The sequence below is a fragment of the Montipora foliosa genome, unplaced genomic scaffold (genome assembly GCF_036669935.1).
Source record: "Montipora foliosa isolate CH-2021 unplaced genomic scaffold, ASM3666993v2 scaffold_446, whole genome shotgun sequence".
Lineage (NCBI taxonomy): Eukaryota > Metazoa > Cnidaria > Anthozoa > Scleractinia > Acroporidae > Montipora > Montipora foliosa.
The window spans coordinates 327,501-347,500 of NW_027179752.1; the positions used below are offsets into that span (position 1 = coordinate 327,501).

General features: G+C 39.4%; 1 protein-coding gene across 1 annotated transcript in view; it reads right to left on the minus strand.

The window, feature by feature from the left end:
- Nucleotides 1-5,261: 5,261 nt before the first annotated feature.
- The window catches only part of LOC137989196 (uncharacterized), a 24,639-nt gene continuing 9,900 nt past the window's right edge, over nt 5,262-20,000 (minus strand). Inside the window, exons 4-9 of the mRNA XM_068835046.1 lie at nt 19,463-19,816; nt 12,986-13,300; nt 12,417-12,482; nt 11,606-11,671; nt 9,662-9,796; nt 5,262-7,946 (exon numbers count right to left, since the gene is read on the minus strand). Of these exons, the coding sequence (XP_068691147.1) occupies nt 7,498-7,946; nt 9,662-9,796; nt 11,606-11,671; nt 12,417-12,482; nt 12,986-13,300; nt 19,463-19,816 (1,385 nt within the window). The 3' untranslated portion in view covers nt 5,262-7,497. The remainder of the gene's footprint in view (nt 7,947-9,661; nt 9,797-11,605; nt 11,672-12,416; nt 12,483-12,985; nt 13,301-19,462; nt 19,817-20,000) is intronic.

Below are 20,000 nucleotides of genomic sequence, written 5' to 3' on the forward strand. Positions count from 1 at the left end.
TACTAAGGCCAGACCACCACACCGGGAAGTTCGTCCCCTTCTCTTGGCGATAAGTGCCGCAGCTCATGCGTGGAAGTGTTATATGTTGATGTCTAAGGTTAATATACTCCTTATCCGAGGGGAGTTGAAAGTCACATTGCGCGCAGATGTTCAATCCTTAAGGTTTGATCCTCAAGGTATTAAACATCGCTGAGTGTTTGTCCGGCAAGAGTTTAACCCACGGCGTGTCAACAACAAAGCTCGGCTTCTAAGCGATAAGGCTTCCCTTTTTAACGCTTGCCTTTTAAAGCCAATAAAATCCCGACTTTTAAGGTCTAAAAGGCTCGACCTTTAATTAAGGTAACTGAAACACTCGACTTTTCAGACCGCTACAAAGCTCGACCTCTAAAGGTGCAGAAACGCATGTAAGGTCTCTAAAAAGCTCGACTCTAAGGTCTCTTAACCCTTTCACCGGCCTAAACCGGCCGTACTAACGCCAGAGTATTTTACTCTGTCTAACGCCAGGTGATTTTACTCGTCAATGGTAAACCCCCAGAAGTCAATGGCTTAAAAGCTCTACTTTTAAGGTCTCTGAAAAGGTCGACTTTTAAGGTCTCTAAAATGCTCGACTTGTAAGGTCACTGAAAAGGTCGATTTGTAAGGTATCTAAAAAGCTCGACTTTAAAGGTTTCTAAAAACCACGACTTTTAAGGTCAGTAAAATGCTCGACTTTTAAGGTCACTAAAAGCTCGATTTGTAAGGTCTCTAAAAAGCTCGACTTTTAAGGTATCTAATACGCTCGACTTTTAAGGTCACTAAAATGCTCGACTTTTAATGTCTCGACTTTTAAGGTCTCTAAAAAGCTCGACTTTTAAGGTCTCTAAAAACCTCGACTTTTAAGGTATCTAATACGCTCGACTTTTAAGGTCACTAAAATGCTCGACTTTTAATGTCTCTAAAAAGCTCGACTTTCAAGGTCTCTAAAAAGCTCGACTTTTTTAAAAGTTAAAACTTGGCTGCGTGGTGTCAACAAAAAACGTGTTATTTAACAATAAATTAGCAGCCCTGGTAGTTACTTGAAAACCAACAATTTAAACGCCTTTGGGCCTTATTAAAGATTTTTATTAATAAAATACCATTTCCAAAACCAAAACTTTAAGTTTAATTGCATAATTCTTTACATCGGTAAGAAGGGAGAAAAAATGAAAGATGGCGAGATGGTAGAAGGAAAAAAGTTTATTCCAATTTCCGTCTTCGTCTTCGTCTTCGCCCTAGTCCTCTTCCTCGTCCACGTCCTCGGCCCGGGCCGCGGAGCAGTTTGAACTGGCCTTTGTTTTTGTACGGACTGCGGACTGAACGCTTGGATTTTCAATGAAAGATTGGTGATTTTTGTATTATTGCATATTATTGCGGTTGAACAAAGAGTGAATTAGCTCTGAAAGGTTTTGGTACAAATGCTCCAGGAAGATTTGGAAAGAGGTGCAGAGTCGCCGTTTCAAACCGTTTTCCGACATACTTTGGATGAACCTATTTGATGCGGAAACAAAGTTCAGGCTTTGGAGCCCTCTTCCACAGGAGTATCGGTCAGCGCGGCCCATAAGAACCAGAAAAAGTCAAAACGCGAAACTGCGCAGGGGGTTGGAGAGGTATATGACCTCTTTTATTCGATGCATTATGGGGCGCAAATCGTCCTTGATGACAAAATATCGGCGATCCCACCAATGAAGTGGGGTGATGTTTTAACGACTGTCTTAGGAATTATCCATAAGAATCACAGCACCGTTATGAAACAGATCGAAGGATGGCCAATAATAAATATCAGCGAAACCCCTGGTTTCAAAACTTGGGCGAGGTAACAGAATGGGTGGAAGCAGCAGAAGCAAATCGCCTCGGAGGAGAAAAAACTGAGGCGCCCAATACCAAATGGATTTTTGAAGAACATCTCATAGTTGAAGGTAAAGTCATTGAGGATCCCCTGGCGCCTTTGCATGCTGGAGAGGGGCGTTTACCGGATTGGTTATTTAACAGGAGCCCATCTGGAGCCTACAACTCTACTGTGTTCGTGCAATGGCGTTTTCACAAGTAAGGTTATTTTTAGATTGAATTTCCCGCTAATTAGACTCCCACAGGAGCCCGATGACCAATTACAAGAAATTAAGCTGACGTCATAGGGTCACCAAACCGGAACTGCCTTTGTTTTTTGACCTCATTCGCGGGAAGGGCTAGTCTAAAAATAAACCTACTTGTGAAAACGCCGTTTCACAGACGCTGTATGGAAGTTGCACGCTCCAGATGGGCTCCTGTTATTTAACAAAAAGGCTCTTTTACCTCTTGATACTTATGACGACGAACTCTGTAGCTTAGAAAGCGTGAGGCAGGCAAACCCGGATTCGTTCTCACAAATATAAAAATGCAGTGGTAAGTCAAGACGTTCTAGGCTACGACGCTAATGCCCTGTACCCAAGCACGATGTTGGGCGCAGTGCCTTGTGGTAAGGAGGTAGTTGTCCACTGGACATAAACGCCAGGGCAAGTCGATCGGTTTGCCAAAGCTTTGCAGCGAAACAGGTAGTTTGGGTTTGCTGAGGTGGACATCGAGATTCCAAAAGAGCTGTGGTCCAAAGTTAACATAGGAAAGCCATATATAATTATTCGAACTGGGGAGAGAAGCAAGTCAATTATAAGATGCTGATCATCGCAGTTATAAATCAACGTTACCTAAGCAGAAACGAAAGTCGAAGAGCCTAACGTCAATTAATAACTGCGATGATCAGCATCTTGACTTGATTCTCTCCGCAGTTCAAATAATTATATGTGACTTTCGTATATATCCTATTGAAGTTGATAAACTTCTCACCCTCTTTGTTGCGTGCCGCACAAGCGACGTTAATGATCATGAGCTCTCATTGTTTTGATGGTGTTTTTACTTCAGTTATGTTAACAGAAAGCGCGTGTCAGTTTACAGTTAGCATAGTCGTGCGGCAGAGGGAACACTTCATAGTTGAGCAGCCCAAACAACTCAACAAGGATCGAAATTCACCGATCGTAGACGACTTCCATAATGGTTAAACAGATTTTGATTCTTCCGCCATTTTCGAATGAGTTAATTTTGCAACAGGAAAGATTACGTGCGTTTCCTACTACTTATTTAAAATTTCATTTCTGGTCACTGACTGGCTTTTTGGCTACTTATGTTTTAGACCAATGAGGCTGAATGCTTTTGTTCAGACGTTTATTCTCTCTTTCCTTTCAGTGTGGATTAAACGGATTTAGAAAGTTTTGGCGAAAATGTTTTACTTTAGAAGTGGTTATTTTGAATTAATCTGTAGAATCCGGGTCCTGTCCTGTAGTACTAAGACTGTAGACTGTACTCAGTCCTTGATTCATACCTACTGTTTATCTTGCCGAAGCCAGCAAGCTTCCATTGACCGATCATTGTTTGGGCCCCCTGCTGTTTACACGTCTCCGTTGTTCAAGGTTATAGAGCGTAATCTACCACAAGCTCGTTGTTACGCAAACCAGAAGAGTTGAGTGATCTGTTGTACTTTAGTTTTAAACCGGACAATAATAGAGTAACAGATGAGGCCATACGCGCCATGCAAGATTATACGTGATATAGGGAGCTAGATGATTAACAGCAGATTACTTTTAAATGGAGACAAGACGGAATTTCTTGTTATTGGGACTCGCAAACAGCTGAATAAACTAAGCCCTTTGTAATTACAAGTTTGTGACCAGATGATCGACCCATCCTTAAATGTTAGAAACTTGGTTTTTCTGTTGACAACTCATTAAGCATGAACACTCACATCAATGGAATGTGTAAGGCTGCTTTTTATCCTATCTGACCATATTCGTCGTGTCTCTAATAAATGCCTTCAGACCTTGGTTCATGCTTTTGTTACCTCACGATCAGATTACTGCAACAGTTTACTTTATGGATTGCCTAAATACCAGGCCCCAGTTGTTCAAACGATGGATAGCGCTATCCACCGGATAAATCACTATCCAGCGGATAAACACTAGCAAAACCAATTGAGTTATCTAGTGGAAATTGTGATTTATCCGGCAGATAGCACTATCCATCGTTTGAACAACTGGGGCCAGATTGATAAGTTACAGGGCATCCAGAACTCGCCAGTATAACCATAGTTTCGCCTATTCTCTACGATCTTCACTGGTTACCTTTTTTTTTATCCCATTCATTTTAAAATATTAGTTATTACATTTAAGGCTATTCACGGTATCTCACCTAGTTATATTGGCAATTTGATTAGCATTAGGTCTTGCGCTGCTTGCATTAAGATCTAACAATACTATCTTAAGGGCGTATACTAACGACTTTAGGTGCTCGTTCTTTTTATTCAGCCGCCCCCACTTTGCAGGATAGACTTGCTGCTTGCGTTCGTGAAATCGAATCACTGGGTGCTTTCAGGAAACATCTTAAAACATATCTTTTTAGATTAGCTTTTACGTACTTTTTTTTCTGAGTAGTCGATTTTCTTTGTACATAAATATACATAGGTAGTAGTCTCATGTTTTTATTCTTCTAATGATGTATTTTTATCATATAGATAGTTTTCACCTGACGTCCGGCAGCAGCCAAGTGGTGCTCAGAACAATAGAGAAAAAAGCCTTTGGGGAATTAGACTCCATTATAACGCAAAACATGAGTCATAAATTGCTATTGTTTTGTGCACCAACATATCCGTATCATCACGTGACTGAAAACTATCTATAAAGAGTATTATTATTATTATTATTATAACGGACTGTTGTGTGACATAGTGCCCAAATATGGTAGCTCCATATTGGGGCATGCCATGTGGTCTAGAGAGCAGAGGATATTGTAAGAGTGTGTGGCTCGAGGACGATATTAAAAACTGAGGACTTAAGTGTTCTCCGCGTTCTGTGTTAGCGAACCCAGGGTACGGTAACATTATTATTATTTCTTTTTTTTAGTCACGTAACTGTACAGCGCTTTTGATCATTTTAATGTTAAAAAGCGCTATAGTAAGTTAATAAACTATTATTATTATTATTATTATTATTATTATTATTATTATTATTATTATTATTATTATTATTGTTATTATTATTATTATTATTGTTATTATTATTATTATTGTTATTATTATTATTATTATTATTATTATTGTTATTATTATTATTATTATTATTATTATTATTATTATTATTATTATTATTATAGATCAATAGTTTGTCAGGGGTAATCTAGAGAGTGAGCGGTGGGTGAGTGATTTTCAATAAATCGTTTTGAATCTTTGTGACTCGTGGAATACTCAATACGGGGGCGAACATTTTCCAGAATGCTAGTCTAGAGCTTAATGAGGTCCTTTAGTGTGTTATCATCGCATAAATCCTTCAAAAACAGTGTATGATAAAACCTCATCTTCGAGCGGATACGGAATTTAAGGATTTTTTTTCTTGTTCAGTAATGAGCCAAACGTTCTCCTCCCCTAATTTATAAAGTTGCAATGCTTTATAAAGAAGTAACTGCAACACCTTCAATATTCTCACAATTTGTTCTCATATTTGCCACATTTTATTTAAAAAATGCTAAATGCAGTACTAAACAATATTTGCTCTGAATTATCCAACTTTGCAAAGCTATTATCGAGCGACACACTAAACAAGTTCAGAAAGAACTAATTTTTAAATTTTTCTTATTTGAATTTACATATCATCTAAAGCATTTTTAGGGAGAAAAGCCATTGCAAGCTCCTAATTGTTGAAAACTTTCACTGTAGCCGCCGAAATTTTCCCTTTCGTAAACAAGCGATGCCATTTGTACGAGACAATTTTCACTGTTAAGTTTGTCGTTTTCAAATGAGAAAAAAAATACTTAGAACTGGAACTAGATTAGCCGCGTATGTCACTTAGAATTAAAAAAAACTGAGAAAAAACCTTAGACAAAAATTAGTAAAAGTTGATCTAACGATGTCGAACCTCTACACTACCGAAACAACGGCTTCCAGTTGGCAATTTTAAAGTATTTAAATGAAGTTAATCCTAGCAATTTATTGAAAGCAACCCGAATAAAAAGGCTTCAATCTTGGACAAAAAGGGTTGAGAATATTAAAAACAGGGGTTATTTTGCGCACTACGTCCTCAATATCGCACATTATTTGCCATCCCCCTCCCCCCTACAACCAATGTTGATAAGCCCCTGTTCGACATGCTTTGTTTCGTCTAGCAACTTTGATCGGGGAGAGGGGGTGGGGGCAATAAGAGAGCTTCTTTTTCATACTTGTGATCGGAGTTTAGTCCAAAAGCAGAGTTTTCTCAACAATTTTGTCCAAGATTGTTGGTTACTAAGAATGGCATCGACCATCAAAATTTACGAAAGGGAAATTAGCTTAGCCGTCATGTTGACACACTGCTGGCCATAAGTCTTCGCAGACTTGTGCTACTTGTGCTACTCTTTCGAGAAACAAATGGGCTGGTTTCAACCCCAAAAGGTCAAAACATTTAGAAATTGAGCTGTGGAAACTTAAAATGAGCGAAACGTCCAAATTAAGCAGGAATCCAGTTGATTATTTACAAACTGTGATTAATTTTGAATTTGGAGTAAGAAATTAGACCCAAAAAATGTTGTTCAGAAAAGAATTCGACCTCTTGGGGCTGCGACGCCTAACGCAAGAGAACTGTGAAGCGTAAAGGCCTGGCCAAACGCTTGCAACGCTTGCAACGCAACGTTAACATCTTGCAACATTGAATTCCGAAACCGATAAGGTGATACAAAACATTTGAGAAGACTTGTTGGGATGCGTAAGACAGAGCTTGAAGGATGGTGTAGATGTTTCAGTCCTTTTGCAAGATGTTAACATTGCGTTGAAATGTTGCAAGCGTTTGGCCAGGCCTTTACACTTCACAGTTCTCTTAGGCGTCGCAGCCCCAAGAGGTCGAATTCTTTTCTGAACAACATTTTTTGGGTCTGATTTCTCACTCCAAATTCAAAATTAATCACAGTTTGTAAATAATCAACTGGATTCCTGCTTAATTTGGACGTTTCGCTCATTTTAAGTTTCCACAGCTCAATTTCTAAATGTTTTGATCTTTTGGGGTTGAAACCAGCCCATTTGTTTCGCCAGACGTCAAATGCATTTCCCGATTTTATATTCCTATGATTACATTTGTGCTTTTTGAAGAAGCGGAAGAGACCGGCGAGTTCAAGTTGTAACGAGCATCCAAATGCTACTGCAGCAAATGTTATATATGCTTGCAAAACTAGTTTTGAAAGGGGAAAAAATTGCAATGTCATTACTTTCAGCATCAAAAAAATGCATTACGTTTACCTGAACTTCGGCAAACGGGAAACGATGTAAAAACCCGAGAATTGTAACTTGTGCTACTCTTTCTAGAAGTGTCGGGCCGATAACACTAAAAAAAACATATAAACGAATAACATCCATCTTTCCACTTTATCTTACCATACTAATTAAAAGTAGTTTAAACGAGCACTCGGAAAAGGATGTAGCAGGGTAGCAAAATCACTCTAAATATCAGCAGTTTTATCCCCATGCACAATTTTAACCAATTTCTGCTCCCAATCTTGCTTTTTCTTGTGCCTCTCAAAATCTAGCAAATTCTTATCTCGCAAAGCACTTGGCAACCGCTTTTTCTTCAGCTTGTCCATCGCCACAAGAACCACGGCGGAATCTCCCGTGTCGACCCCCCTCTGTAAGGCCATGTGCAGCTCTTCCCGGCAGAAGTTGCTGGCAAGGTAGTTGCTTGACAAAACAATCAGCACTTGACGGCTGTTGTACACGCTGTCTGCCATATTTTGGACGATGGGCCTCCCCAGCTCAAAGTCCCGGATGTGAATGCTGTAAGGAATGGAGTGCTTTTCAAGAAGAGAGATCAGATTTTCGCTGACCCAGCTGAAATCTTTAGAGCTGTAACTAATAAACAATTTATCGTTCTCGACTCCCTCTTCAGCACAACCTGCAAAACATTATATGGAGGATTGCAGTGTTTCAAAGAAGTAATACTAATTGCTTTTGTCAACTATTCTAGAACAACCTTTCTGATCTTCGATCTCACGTGTTTCCCCTTGCAGAGTTTCTCTGATTGGCCATTTTTTTGTATTCGTTTGTTTTCATCGACCATTTAACAATTATTCGCCGAAGGCGAGGTGAATATCTGTGAATAATAACATCGACTTCATTAAGAATAAAATACAAACACTGGCGATAATCATTTTTTTAACATGCATTTTATTAAAATGCATTTTATATTAACTTGACGTTTCGTATAAAATGCATATTTTAAAAATGTTTATCGCCGCTGTTTGTATTTTATTCCTAATTAAGCTAAGATGGCTTAAGAGCAAGAACTTCGACTTCGTCTTGGTTTTTATTCACCGATATTGCCGGAGCTTGAGGTGAAAATTGTTTTATTATAATTACATAGGTGATTATTTGAAAAATATGCATTTTCTCTTAACAATTAATTTCGTCGTTTGTCACCTCCACAGAACGGCTTGTGGCCATTTTCAAAAACACCGCTTAGGTGATTATCTCGTAATAATCATCTCAAGCGCAAAATCCTCTTTAAACAGGCTTTTATTGAGCGTGTAAAATAAAAACCAGCAGCCAATTAGAACAGCGTGAGACGACCAATGAAAAGCAACAACCTTGTGTAACCGCGGCGAAGCACAGAAAAGCGCTTGCATTTCTTACTTAATTTTTCAAACGTTGGTAGTTCATTGTGTTATCACAACTAGTTGTGATGACAAGATTTGAAAGTCGTTATGAAAATGCAACTTATGTCCTGGAATCAACATTAAATTGGGCTGCATTTGTTATCATTTTGAATGGAAATTACTCATGTTGGTATTTTCATTTAGTGCCAGTGAGTGCGCGAGTTTTTAGTTTGGATCCTCATCTTTTGAATTCGCTTCTCGTATCCACGAGTAAAAAACCGTGAGGCTTTTGATTAGCGTACTGTTGTCTAGCAACCATCTAATACTAGGCTTTCCTAGATTGTGCTCGCATAATTTTTTACATAATTTGAGAAGCCTACCATAATTTTCCTCATCTTCAAAAAAGCAGAAATGGAAGCACAATTCGTCTGTTTTGATGACTATCAAATCAAGTTGCCGTTGTGTGATGAATTAACTGAGCCCGGGGACTGGGACCTGACAGAAACCAGAAGTCCCATTGCAAACAATGTCAGTCCCTGTTACTTTCTCATAGGCAAGGTTACAAAATGGCGTTCGCCATGCCAGCCGATTCGAGCAAAATTTTGCAATTTTGCAGTCTTCTGATGAGAAATCACGGATCACAACCCAACAAACCATGCATGTGTTTTCTGAAGCCACGATTGTGGGATTGTGGTATTAATTGTGTTTTTTTCTTGAAGATCGTTGTTTGAAAGAAGTTTGAAGCAGCATGAACAATAAAAGGACTTGAAAATAGCTAACAAGAACAAAAGGCTTCTAATGAAAGAAAATCTAATTTTGCACTTATTTGCCATGTTTTCAAAGAGTGCAATTAAAAAGTAGCATAATTTTGGCATAAATTGGTCGAAAAAACGACCAGCGGTGCTTCAGGCATAATTATGCTACTTCTACCAGCACAATCTTTAAAGCTAACCATCGAGTTGCGCTTGATTCATGTTTACTTCACTGATCCCTGAACGAGACAATTGAAACCTACCTTTAACATTTTTGTATGTCCTCTTTTTCTTGAAGTACCAAGTAACTGCCAGGGCATTACCAAGTATAAAGACTCCAACAACCGAGATGACAACTGGAATGATCCACTCTTTGTGGCCTTTTTGGTCCTTTAAACCTTAAGAAAATGATGACACATCTCGTCACTTTAATCTACCTTATTGAAATTTTCGTGAACGATGTTTCTTCCGTTGTTACGCTTCGAAACCCAATTTAATAGGGGAGCCGGCAGAGCGTCTGCGGAGGTCAGAGCAATTGCCTGCCTGTACTTGTTCGATTCCTGTATTTGGCTTCATATGTGGGTTGAGTTATTGCCGGTTCTCTACTCTGCTCCGAAAACGTTTTTCTCCAGGTAATCCGGTTTTGCCCCTCGTCCAAAACCAACATGCAATTTCATTAGATTTCCAGAGAGCCATGATCGAGTAATCGTAATAGCTTTATTATGTTTCATGCCTCTTTAGAGCGACTTTCAATTGAGTGTCGTAAAACCAAAACCAAAGTAATTACTTTGGCCAATCAAAAAGTACGGAGACAATCCAGTAAACCAATCAATTCTCGAAGTAATTACACGTAGCCGACACAAAGAGCGGGAAAATGTGCAAGTGCGAGCCACGATTGGTTTTGGTTTCACTTCTGATTGGTTGAAAAAGTGGCGCGAGAACTAAGAAACAACCACTGAGTGAAGTAATGAAAAACCAAAGTAATTATATAATTACTTTCGACACTCAATTGAAAGCCACTCTATAATAAAGTGTTTTGTCTCAGGGAATGCTACATTTTCCCCAAAGATTTTTTTCATGTGCTCAGTACGCTTCGTCATGTTGAATCATGAACTGTCTAATTGAGTTGAACTGCCTCTCCACTTTTCTCCTTTTCGGAAATGAATAAAGTAAGTTGTTTTTAATCTGGACAATTTATCATTACGTATATAGTAAACAGAATATTACATGGCCGCTTGGGGATACGAATTTTATCTTCTTGTGCTTATAGTATCTCGCACCTGTTCGCTCAGTGCTCACTCGTGAGAGATACTCTCATCAAAACAGCACTCGAAGATAAAATTCGTATCCCATAATCTTTTAATATTACAACTGCGACCTTTAAACACTACATAATGCCTGGGATCGATAGCTGTATTTTTGCAAAGTTGTCAGCCAGGGAAGTATGTCGAAAACTAAGTTACTTGCCTCTCCCTTGGCTTCTTGGCTGGGCAGGAGAAGAGGCCCTGGGAACGAGGTTGCTTTTCTTAGCCCGGCAATCTAATTTGTCCGTAAGTGTCCAGAACTTTACTCATAATATTTACTGTATTCAGCACACAAACATCATAACGGTTACTTTTGAAAAGGTTTCAGTTGCTAAGCATACGAAACGTCAAGTCTTTTTAAAAATGCGTTTGTTTACCATGTTTATCACCGCTATTTGTGTTTTATTTTAAATCAGCACGCAAACTCTGTAAGAGCTCTTTTTAAAAGGCACCCTTTATACTCCCAGCCACTTCCCAAAACCCTGACTGGAAATGGTCCACAGTTCGTTATCTTTCTTGCATACTCATTAGCTTTTGGTTATGGGAAGGTCACCCCAGACAAGCAAGCTCGCTGGAGAAGACGCAGTGGTACCAAAAGAATAAGCAGGAAGGGTATGGCGACTCCAACCAAAGTTAGTCAAACTGACAACCTTAAATAATTAACGCACACTTACATCGCATGCCCGAAGTCTAGTGAATATTAATGAGATATAAATAGTACATCACCTGTTATTGGTGCTATGGTGAAATGTCATCATCATCATCATCATCATCATCATCATCATCATCATCATCATCATCATCATCATTATCATCATCTTTATTATTATTATTATTATTATTATTATTATTATTATTATTCCTGTTGTTGTTGTTGTTGTTGTTGTTAACTAATCCACTAACCTGCCGTTAACTCGGGAATCGAAGCAGGAGTTGTGTTGTCACTGACTTCATTTGTGGTTGAAATGTCTGGAATCAAGCAAAATGTTTAAGGCATAAAAATATACAATATATTCCCGTTTGGCAGGAGAGGAGGCCTTGGGAACGAGACGGCTTTTCTTAGCCTGGCAATCTAATTTGTCCGTAAGTGTCCAGAACTATACTCATAATATTTGCTGTATTCAGCACGCAAACATCGTAACGGTTACTTTTGAAAAGGTTTCAGTTGCTAAGCATACGAAACGTCAAGTCTTTTTAAAAATGCGTTTGTTTACCATGTTTATCACCGCTATTTGTGTTTTATTTTAAATCAGCACGCAAACTCTGTAAGAGCTCTTTTTAAAAGGCACCCTTTATACTCCCAGCCACTTCCCAAAACCCTGACTGGAAATGGTCCACAGTTCATTATCCTTCTTGCATACTCATTAGCTTTTGGTTATGGGAAGGTCACCCCAGACAAGCAAGCTCGCTGGAGAAGACGCGGTGGTACCAATAGAGTAAGCCCGAAGGGTATGGCGACTCCAACCAAAGTTAGTCAAACTGACAACCTTAAATAATTAACGCACACTTATATCACATGCCCGAAGTCTAGTGAATATTAATAAGATATAAACAGTACATCACCTGTTATTGGTGCTATGGTGAAATGTCATCATCATCATCATCATCATCATTATCATCATCTTTATTATTATTATTATTATTATTATTATTCATTATTATTATTATTATTCCTGTTGTTGTTGTTGTTGTTGTTGTTAACTAATCCACTAACCTGCCGTTAACGCGGGAATCGAAGCAGAAGTTGTGTTGTCACTGACTTCATTTGTGGTTGAAAAGTCTGGAATCAAGCAAAATGTTTAAGGCACAAAAATATACAATATATTCCCGTTTGAAGACAAGACTATACCGTTAAATTTGTCCTTCCGTTTTTTGTGAAGCCTGTTTTTTGCCACTCGCTTCAGCAGGGAGGAGAGAAATTACTCATACGTAGCAAACGGACAGCTAATTTAGCGCTCCATATTCTACAGTAAGGTTTGCTATATTGGTTTCCCTAATTCAAAGATCGTTTTTCTCTGGCAATATTGTATGTCGGATATCGAGGCTCGTTTTTTTCAGTTGAAGTTATTGCCCTTCCTGACTCTTAATGCGGCTATCAAACTCGACTCTCGCTCTCTTTGCTCTATTAAAGATTGCCCTTTACCTGTTCCTTATTTTCTTAGCCCGGATTCCCTTTCACAGTTTCCTTCAAAGATACCCCTAAAACTCGGTTAATAAAAGGTATTTATCACTATACAGTATATGTTGCTTGTTAGTTTCATTCACTCCGAAAAGGTTCCTTACCCGATAGCACCTTTAATTGAATTTTGACTGAGCATCCTTTAACATCATCTTCGCATGATTGATGACAGCTGTACGCCCCTTCATCTTCCCCTGTAACGTTGGCAATTTCGAGCTTGTAGGCATAATAGCATTTGCTGTATTTCTCCTTCACTATTGTATACTTTTCATCTGTCTTTAAAGACACCGGGTTATGGTTGAAATGCCACGCCAATGCCTCAGCATCGCATTTGACCAAGCAACTTAAGATAATGTTGTTAAAGGCATTTTCTTCAATTTCTAACCGAGTGTTAGCTCTTATAGAAGTTTCTTCATCGCCTGAGTAAAAAAAAAAGTTCAGTTTTACCAATGTGTGCACGATTAAGCATGTGAATCAACAAAGTTTCGCGCTCAAAGTATTTCAGTATAAAACCGATCAATTCCCGAGAGAGGTGTCACATTAATATATAGATTTAACCAAGCCTAAAAGCAGAGCTCCCGTTTCTAACCCCAGAAAGCAATATATTGTATATGGAAATAACTATGCTTCTGCATAGAGTACAAAATTAATCGTTATTAGTGTATAGTAATACAGTTTACACTGATGAAACACCTCTGAGCTGACAGCAATTTTAATCAACAACTGAAACTAAATTACATGCACACTAATCTCTTTGATAACATTTTCCGGTTGACTGATAATCTTTACACCCTCACTCTTCAGTTTAGAACAATAGCAAAACTCTTACTAAGTAAAAATTCAAGCTAAAGAGTAGTAAATTGGCTTACTCGACTGCAATTTCACAGTCAAAGAAAGCAGCTCACGACTGGACATCCATTTCGCACAAAAAGCCTATAAATGCGATTATTATACGTTGATGTCACCAGCTCGATTTTGAATGGCTATAATTAGCTAATTCTTGCTTGCTGTGTTTCTCTTACGTCATACCTACAGACGATAGATTTTGTATATGTAGAATTGACGTCATACATACAGACAATAGTTTTATGCATGCAGAAGTGATGTCACCTAACACACTAACCAGCAGTTTGATCAGTTTTGCCATGGCGGAGCTCAGCTCAGGAATATGCATAATAAAACAATTATTGGATTCGGTTTTCGCATGATAGCGATAATTATTAAGACCTCAGTTTGTGCTATCCGCCTCAGCCTTCGGCTTGGGCAGATAACACAAACTTTGGCCTTGAAAATTATCGCTATCATCCTCAACCTCATCCAGAATCTCTGTCAACACGGAATTGCAAACGTGGCAGGCCTTCTTCGTTTTTTTAGCGAGTTTTCCAAAATATGTGAGGCAGCGAGGCATGCATTAAGAAGGAAAACAGTTACCTGAAAGCCAACCGTTGTAAGTTAGTGTTTTGTCTCTCGCTCTATTTCTCTCAGCTTTACAGTGTTCTTCATTGAAATTTTCTCTTCTTGTCATTTCTCGGCTTCTCTCGAGGCTTTCTTTGCTTAAATTTCTCAAATTTCGTCGCCTCTTCTCTCTTGCTTTTTCCTGCTTTTCATTAGTCAGGTGGCTTAATGACCTGATCGTGACAACAGTGATAAAAGCATGAAATTTGTCTCACAATTTGCTTATACGTTACCAAACGACATTAATCTGTTCACGCTTCCGTTTGAAGGAGATTTTAGCTTTTGACCAAATTCAAGATTTGGGATATCTGTAGTAAGATTTTCAGCAGAGTTATTTTACCACTATTTGAAGCGAATGTTGCATGTTATTATCTTGATTTGATCACTTGTTTATGTACTTTGCTATTTTATTAAAGATTGCATTTAAAATAGCGTCGACAAAGCCACTGCTCAGTACTAGTACCCAGTCTTCGCTCGGCCGATAACATATCGGCCGACAACAAATGCGTGCATATTGACCGCGTCTTTTCGTACATCAAATCAGGTCATATTAGCATTGCTAATGTTCGTTGCAAAAACTCTCACAAATGCCCGTCGCTCCAAGATTTGCTCACTGGGCAGTCACATTTATACATTGAATGGCGTGCACTTAAACATTTCCTTGGCACATTGGCAGCGTGAGCAGCGCCCTTTGCAGGTGCACTTGATGAGCTTTCTGCGCTTCTGGTTTCCACTGGTTGTTCTCTCCTTTAACCCATGAGAATTCTGTGGGAGAAGGAACATCCTGCATCGCGTATTCTAATGATGTCCAAATCCCTGCTTGGTATACTGCCCTTTGAGCATGCTGCAGAATTTCATCCTGCAATGTAAATTGTTTAGAGAGCAAGCTATAGTTCGTTTTTATTTTACTTTGAGAAAACGGGTATCGATAACAAAGTGCTTTCTTCCTTCATATTAATTTTGCAAGGATATCTCTTCCCAACTAAGACGTCATCATTACATTACTTTTCCCGAATATCCAAGTGTGTTGGAGGAATATTGTCCAAGTCTCTATTTCGCTTTGAGAACAGCATCAGTTGTGTGGCGTCCACAGAGTCCAGGGAGCTTGATTTGTCATATATTATGATCGCAAATCTCTCTAAGGCTTCTGAAAATTCTCTGACGAGACACTGAGCTACTGAAAGGGATGAGTTGAAATGTGTTCCAGAGCGGGTGTCAGTGGTGTTACTTCACCATCCAATTCCCACGCTCGCCACGCTGCCTATTTTCTGATATCAGCAAAGAACTGCGAAGTACAGTCACACCCAGTGAAAAGGGGAAGACGAGTAGGAGTCAGGTGTCTCCAAGGGATGAACAGATTCTGTTGAACTTAATAAGCGAAAAGTTGATGTGGTGTGGGGCACATACGTTCCTGGCTGCCTAAACTAAGGACGTAACATGGGAGAAAAGAGTAGGGATTCAGAAGGGAGGTAGCAGGACAAACGAAGATTCCAAAAAACTGGCCCCTTGACAAAGCATTGAACATTACATCTGGTTCGTAACAGCTCTAACATTTATTTTTTTCATTTGATAGTTCTTCCAACGCTGTTTAATCTATGATTTAATTGTGTCCCAATGTTAGCCACGTCACGCGCACTCTGGAGAGAGATGCAGCCAGGTCTGTCCATTTCAGGACAGGTAACACCGACGTTGTCATGGCCTTGGTTGGAAAGCTTCATCATGTGATCGCCGAGCATAAAACTAACTTGCTAAACTATGGATTGCGTTTGCCATGGGGGGCCACCTTTCACTGGGTGTGACTGTACTTCACAGTTCTATGGTATCGGGAAATAGACCAAGTGGCGAGCACGGAATTGAATAGAGAAACTTGCCGCTTAATACAGGGTCACTAAAAATACTCACTGGGCGTGGTGTAATGTCAATTTTAATGCAGTATCATACAAAATACACTTACAATTCAGTACATACTTAATTGACCGCTCTCCATGGGGACTTTTCAGCAGGGGCACCCAATGTAAGTGGTTTTGAACTATATTCTCGTTGGGTGCCCCTCGTTGGGTGCCCCTGTTTTCAGGGAAACAACAGAACACAACAACTACAACCAGTTGGCTATTTACAAGTGCAGCAAGCCATAGGAAGTTTAACCAGGGACTACCAGGAAAAAATTCAACGGGTGGCGGTTAGAGCGGGTCTTGAGCCCGTGATCTCCGGATCTCAAGGCAAGCGCCCTAACCACTGAGCCACACTGCCTCCTCCACCTCATGCAAGGAAACCATCAACGCTGTTTCAAGTGATAAATAATTTCAGCAAAGTTGCCAACTTGTAACTTAACGGTGGCATGAAATATAGGTAAAATTGTAAAAAAAAGTACTGTGCAATAAATTGTCCTCTAGTCTCCCACATACGGCACACAGTACTGTTACAGTATTTCTATGACTTAAAGTTCACAACAAATTATCTCATTCCGTCATTTCATGGTTAGTACGTTCAATGTGCAGTGAGGCCCGTTTTTTTTTTAATGTCGCATTTACAAGTGCCTTATCTAATGCAAATGCGCGAAAATAATAGATTTGTCTCATTTGCATTAGATTCAGCACGTGTAAAATGCTACGGTTAAAACGGGCCCTATAAGGGAAATATCGCTAATTAAAAGTAGCACGGTAGACAATAAAACTGTTCAAGTTAAAGTAATTGAGTAAAAATTACAGCGGCTTAAAAAAGACGGACACGTACGTCTGCCGCTTCGGAATTTGAAACGGCTTTTGTTTGTAGAGCAAGTCGTTAACTATCCGGCACCTGGAAAGCGTTAACGATACTAAACGGCCGATTATCAGCTTACAGTAGCTTTGTACATGTTATTTCTTTATAGTGATGAGGATCCCGTTTTCAACACAACAACCCACCGCATGAAATGATACGTGGCTTAGTTTCTTTTTAAGGGTGGCCGCTTAATACAGGTAAAAATAACAAAGAAGGGACAAACATAACACTGCTACAGGGTGTTCGCGGCCGCTTAATAGGGGTGGCCGCCTAATACGGGTAACAAATACATCGTTTGTATGAGCGAAAATTCGGGACTTCAAAAACTGGCCGCTGAATTATACAGGGCCGTTCCATACAGGTTCGACTGTAACACCTTTCAGTGACACCTGCCCTGGAGCACATTGCGATTTATCCCTTCAAGCAGCTGAGTGTATCGAGAGAGAATTTCCCGAAGCTATTGTAGAGAGATTTGCGATCAAAAGATATGACAACTCAAGTTCCCTGGACTCTGTGGACGCCACTCTCAAAGTGAAACAGAGACTTGGACAATATTCCTTCAAAACAGTAGGATATTCGGGAAAAATAATGTAGTGATGACGTTTTAGTTGGCTAGAGATATACCTGCAAAATTAATATGAAGGAAGAAAACACTTTGTTATCGATAACCGTTTTTCTCAAAGTAAGGTAAAAACGAACTATAGCTTGCTCTCTAAACAATTTACATTTCAGGATGCAATTCTGCAGCATGCTCAAAGGGCAGAATACCAGGCAGGGATTTGGACATCATTAGAACAAGCTATGGAGGATGTTCCTTCTTTCACAGAATTTTCATGGTTTAAGGAGAGAACAACCAGTGGAAACCGGTTTGGATGACCAACACTAAAGTGTCCACAGAAGCACATCAAGTGCACCTGGAAAGGGCGCTGCTCACGCTGACAATGTGCCAAGGAAATGTTTAAGTGCACGCCATTCAATGTGCAAATGTGACTGCCCAGAGAGCAAATCTTAGAGCGACGGGCGTTTGTGAGGATTTTTGCAACGAGCATTAGCAATCCTAATATGATCAGATTAGATGTACGAAAAAGACGCGGTCAAAATGCACGCAATTGGTCTGCTTTTGTGCTATTATGTTATCGGCAGTGCAGTGCAATAAAATAGCAAAGTACATAAACAAGTGATCAAATCAAGTTACAAATGCAACATTCGCTTTAATAGTGGTAAAATAACTCTCCTGAAAATCGTACTACAGATATCCCAAATATTGAATTTGGTCAAAAACTAAAATCTCCTTAAAACGGAAGCTTACGCAGATTGACATAGGTACCCCTTCTAATATTATGTGGTGGGGTATAAGAAAATTGTGTGCCAAATTTCATACTTTTATCACTCTTGTCACGAACGAGCCTAAATTTTGTGTTGAGTCACCTGACTATTATCCCGTTGCTCGTCACTGGGGAAAACTGGATCCGACTACATCACGTGGTCGCAAATTTTGACCCCCAACGAATTGGACATTGAACTCTTGCGTTGTTCTTCGATTTGATTTTGAAAGTAGTCTTGAAAGAAATGTGATTTCTTATTTCTACAGTACATACGAAATTGTCTTATTGCGTACGGTTCTTGTACAGTCACTAATATGATTTTCCGCCAGAAAAATGCTGGTTGCCAAATGCAACGCTGCCACGCGATTTCCCGCTAACGAAAATTGTCCGAACAGGCCCCAGAAGCTGTCCTGCCTCCCCACCTCCACCCGGACAGTCTGTGCGCGCGGTCAGACGGACGTAAGCTGACATCATAACCAAAATTTCTTGGATGGATAGATTTCCGAAAAACTCTTATCCATTGTGCTCCGCTAGCGCGCTTTGCGCGCCTGAGCTCCGCTATTAACAAAATTGCCCCGATATCCCTTCAAAGCTCAAAAGTTTGGGGCTGCCTAAACACGTTACAGTCGAAACCGTTTAGACCACGAATTCTTGCGAACTGTTATTTAGCTCTCGACTACATAATTCAAAGTGTACACTCACTTTTATCATTTACAAGCGAAGATAGCGTCATAATGGTGAAAGGAGAACAAAATAACACTCCTAAATCAATACGATTGCATAGGGCTGCATCTCTGTTGCAAGATAAAAATGCTCATAAATAAGGCTGACAAGGAAAATAGTAATTGTATACAATTGTACAAAGTAATAATAAGTCATAATAATAATAATAATAATGATAATAATAATGATCTTTAGTCAAGTCCCAGTTTTCTATCATGTAAGACCACTTCAAATCTGACTAGCCAGACAATAATTATTTTTTGATCTCAACAAATTGAATAAACCATAAATTAACAAAATGTACACGAGACCACTTACACTCGAATTCCACTTGTATTACATCATTCGTAGATGTCGACCAGCTGTTATTCAACGTACTGTTTGCGGCGCACATATAAAAGCCATCGAATTCTTCGCGGCCTGGAACGTGGAGAGTAGTGGTAGTGATTAAGGTATCATCGTCTTCTGACTGCTCGCGTTCTTCGTGACGTAAACCCTCCGATTCATTGATGATTGGTTCCACGTCTTTGAACGAAGTAGATGCATATGCGTTTCTCTTGTACCAAGATATTTGCGGTCGGGGCCTTCCTTTAAAGCTGCAGAATATATTTATTCCTTGGTTCTGAGAGATATATTTTGGGGACCCTGAACGTTCAAAATTCTTCAATGCACCTAGAAGGCAAGAAAGACTGACAAGTTTGGGTAACAAGGTCGCAAAATAAATAAATCTGTCTTAAGCATAAAGACAAGTTAGCAAAATTGAGCTTTACGGGAAGGTTGCAGTTCAATTCAATTCAACTTTTGTCACGCAAACTCGACAATACAATACACTCCAAAACAGTTCAGTGAACTAGTG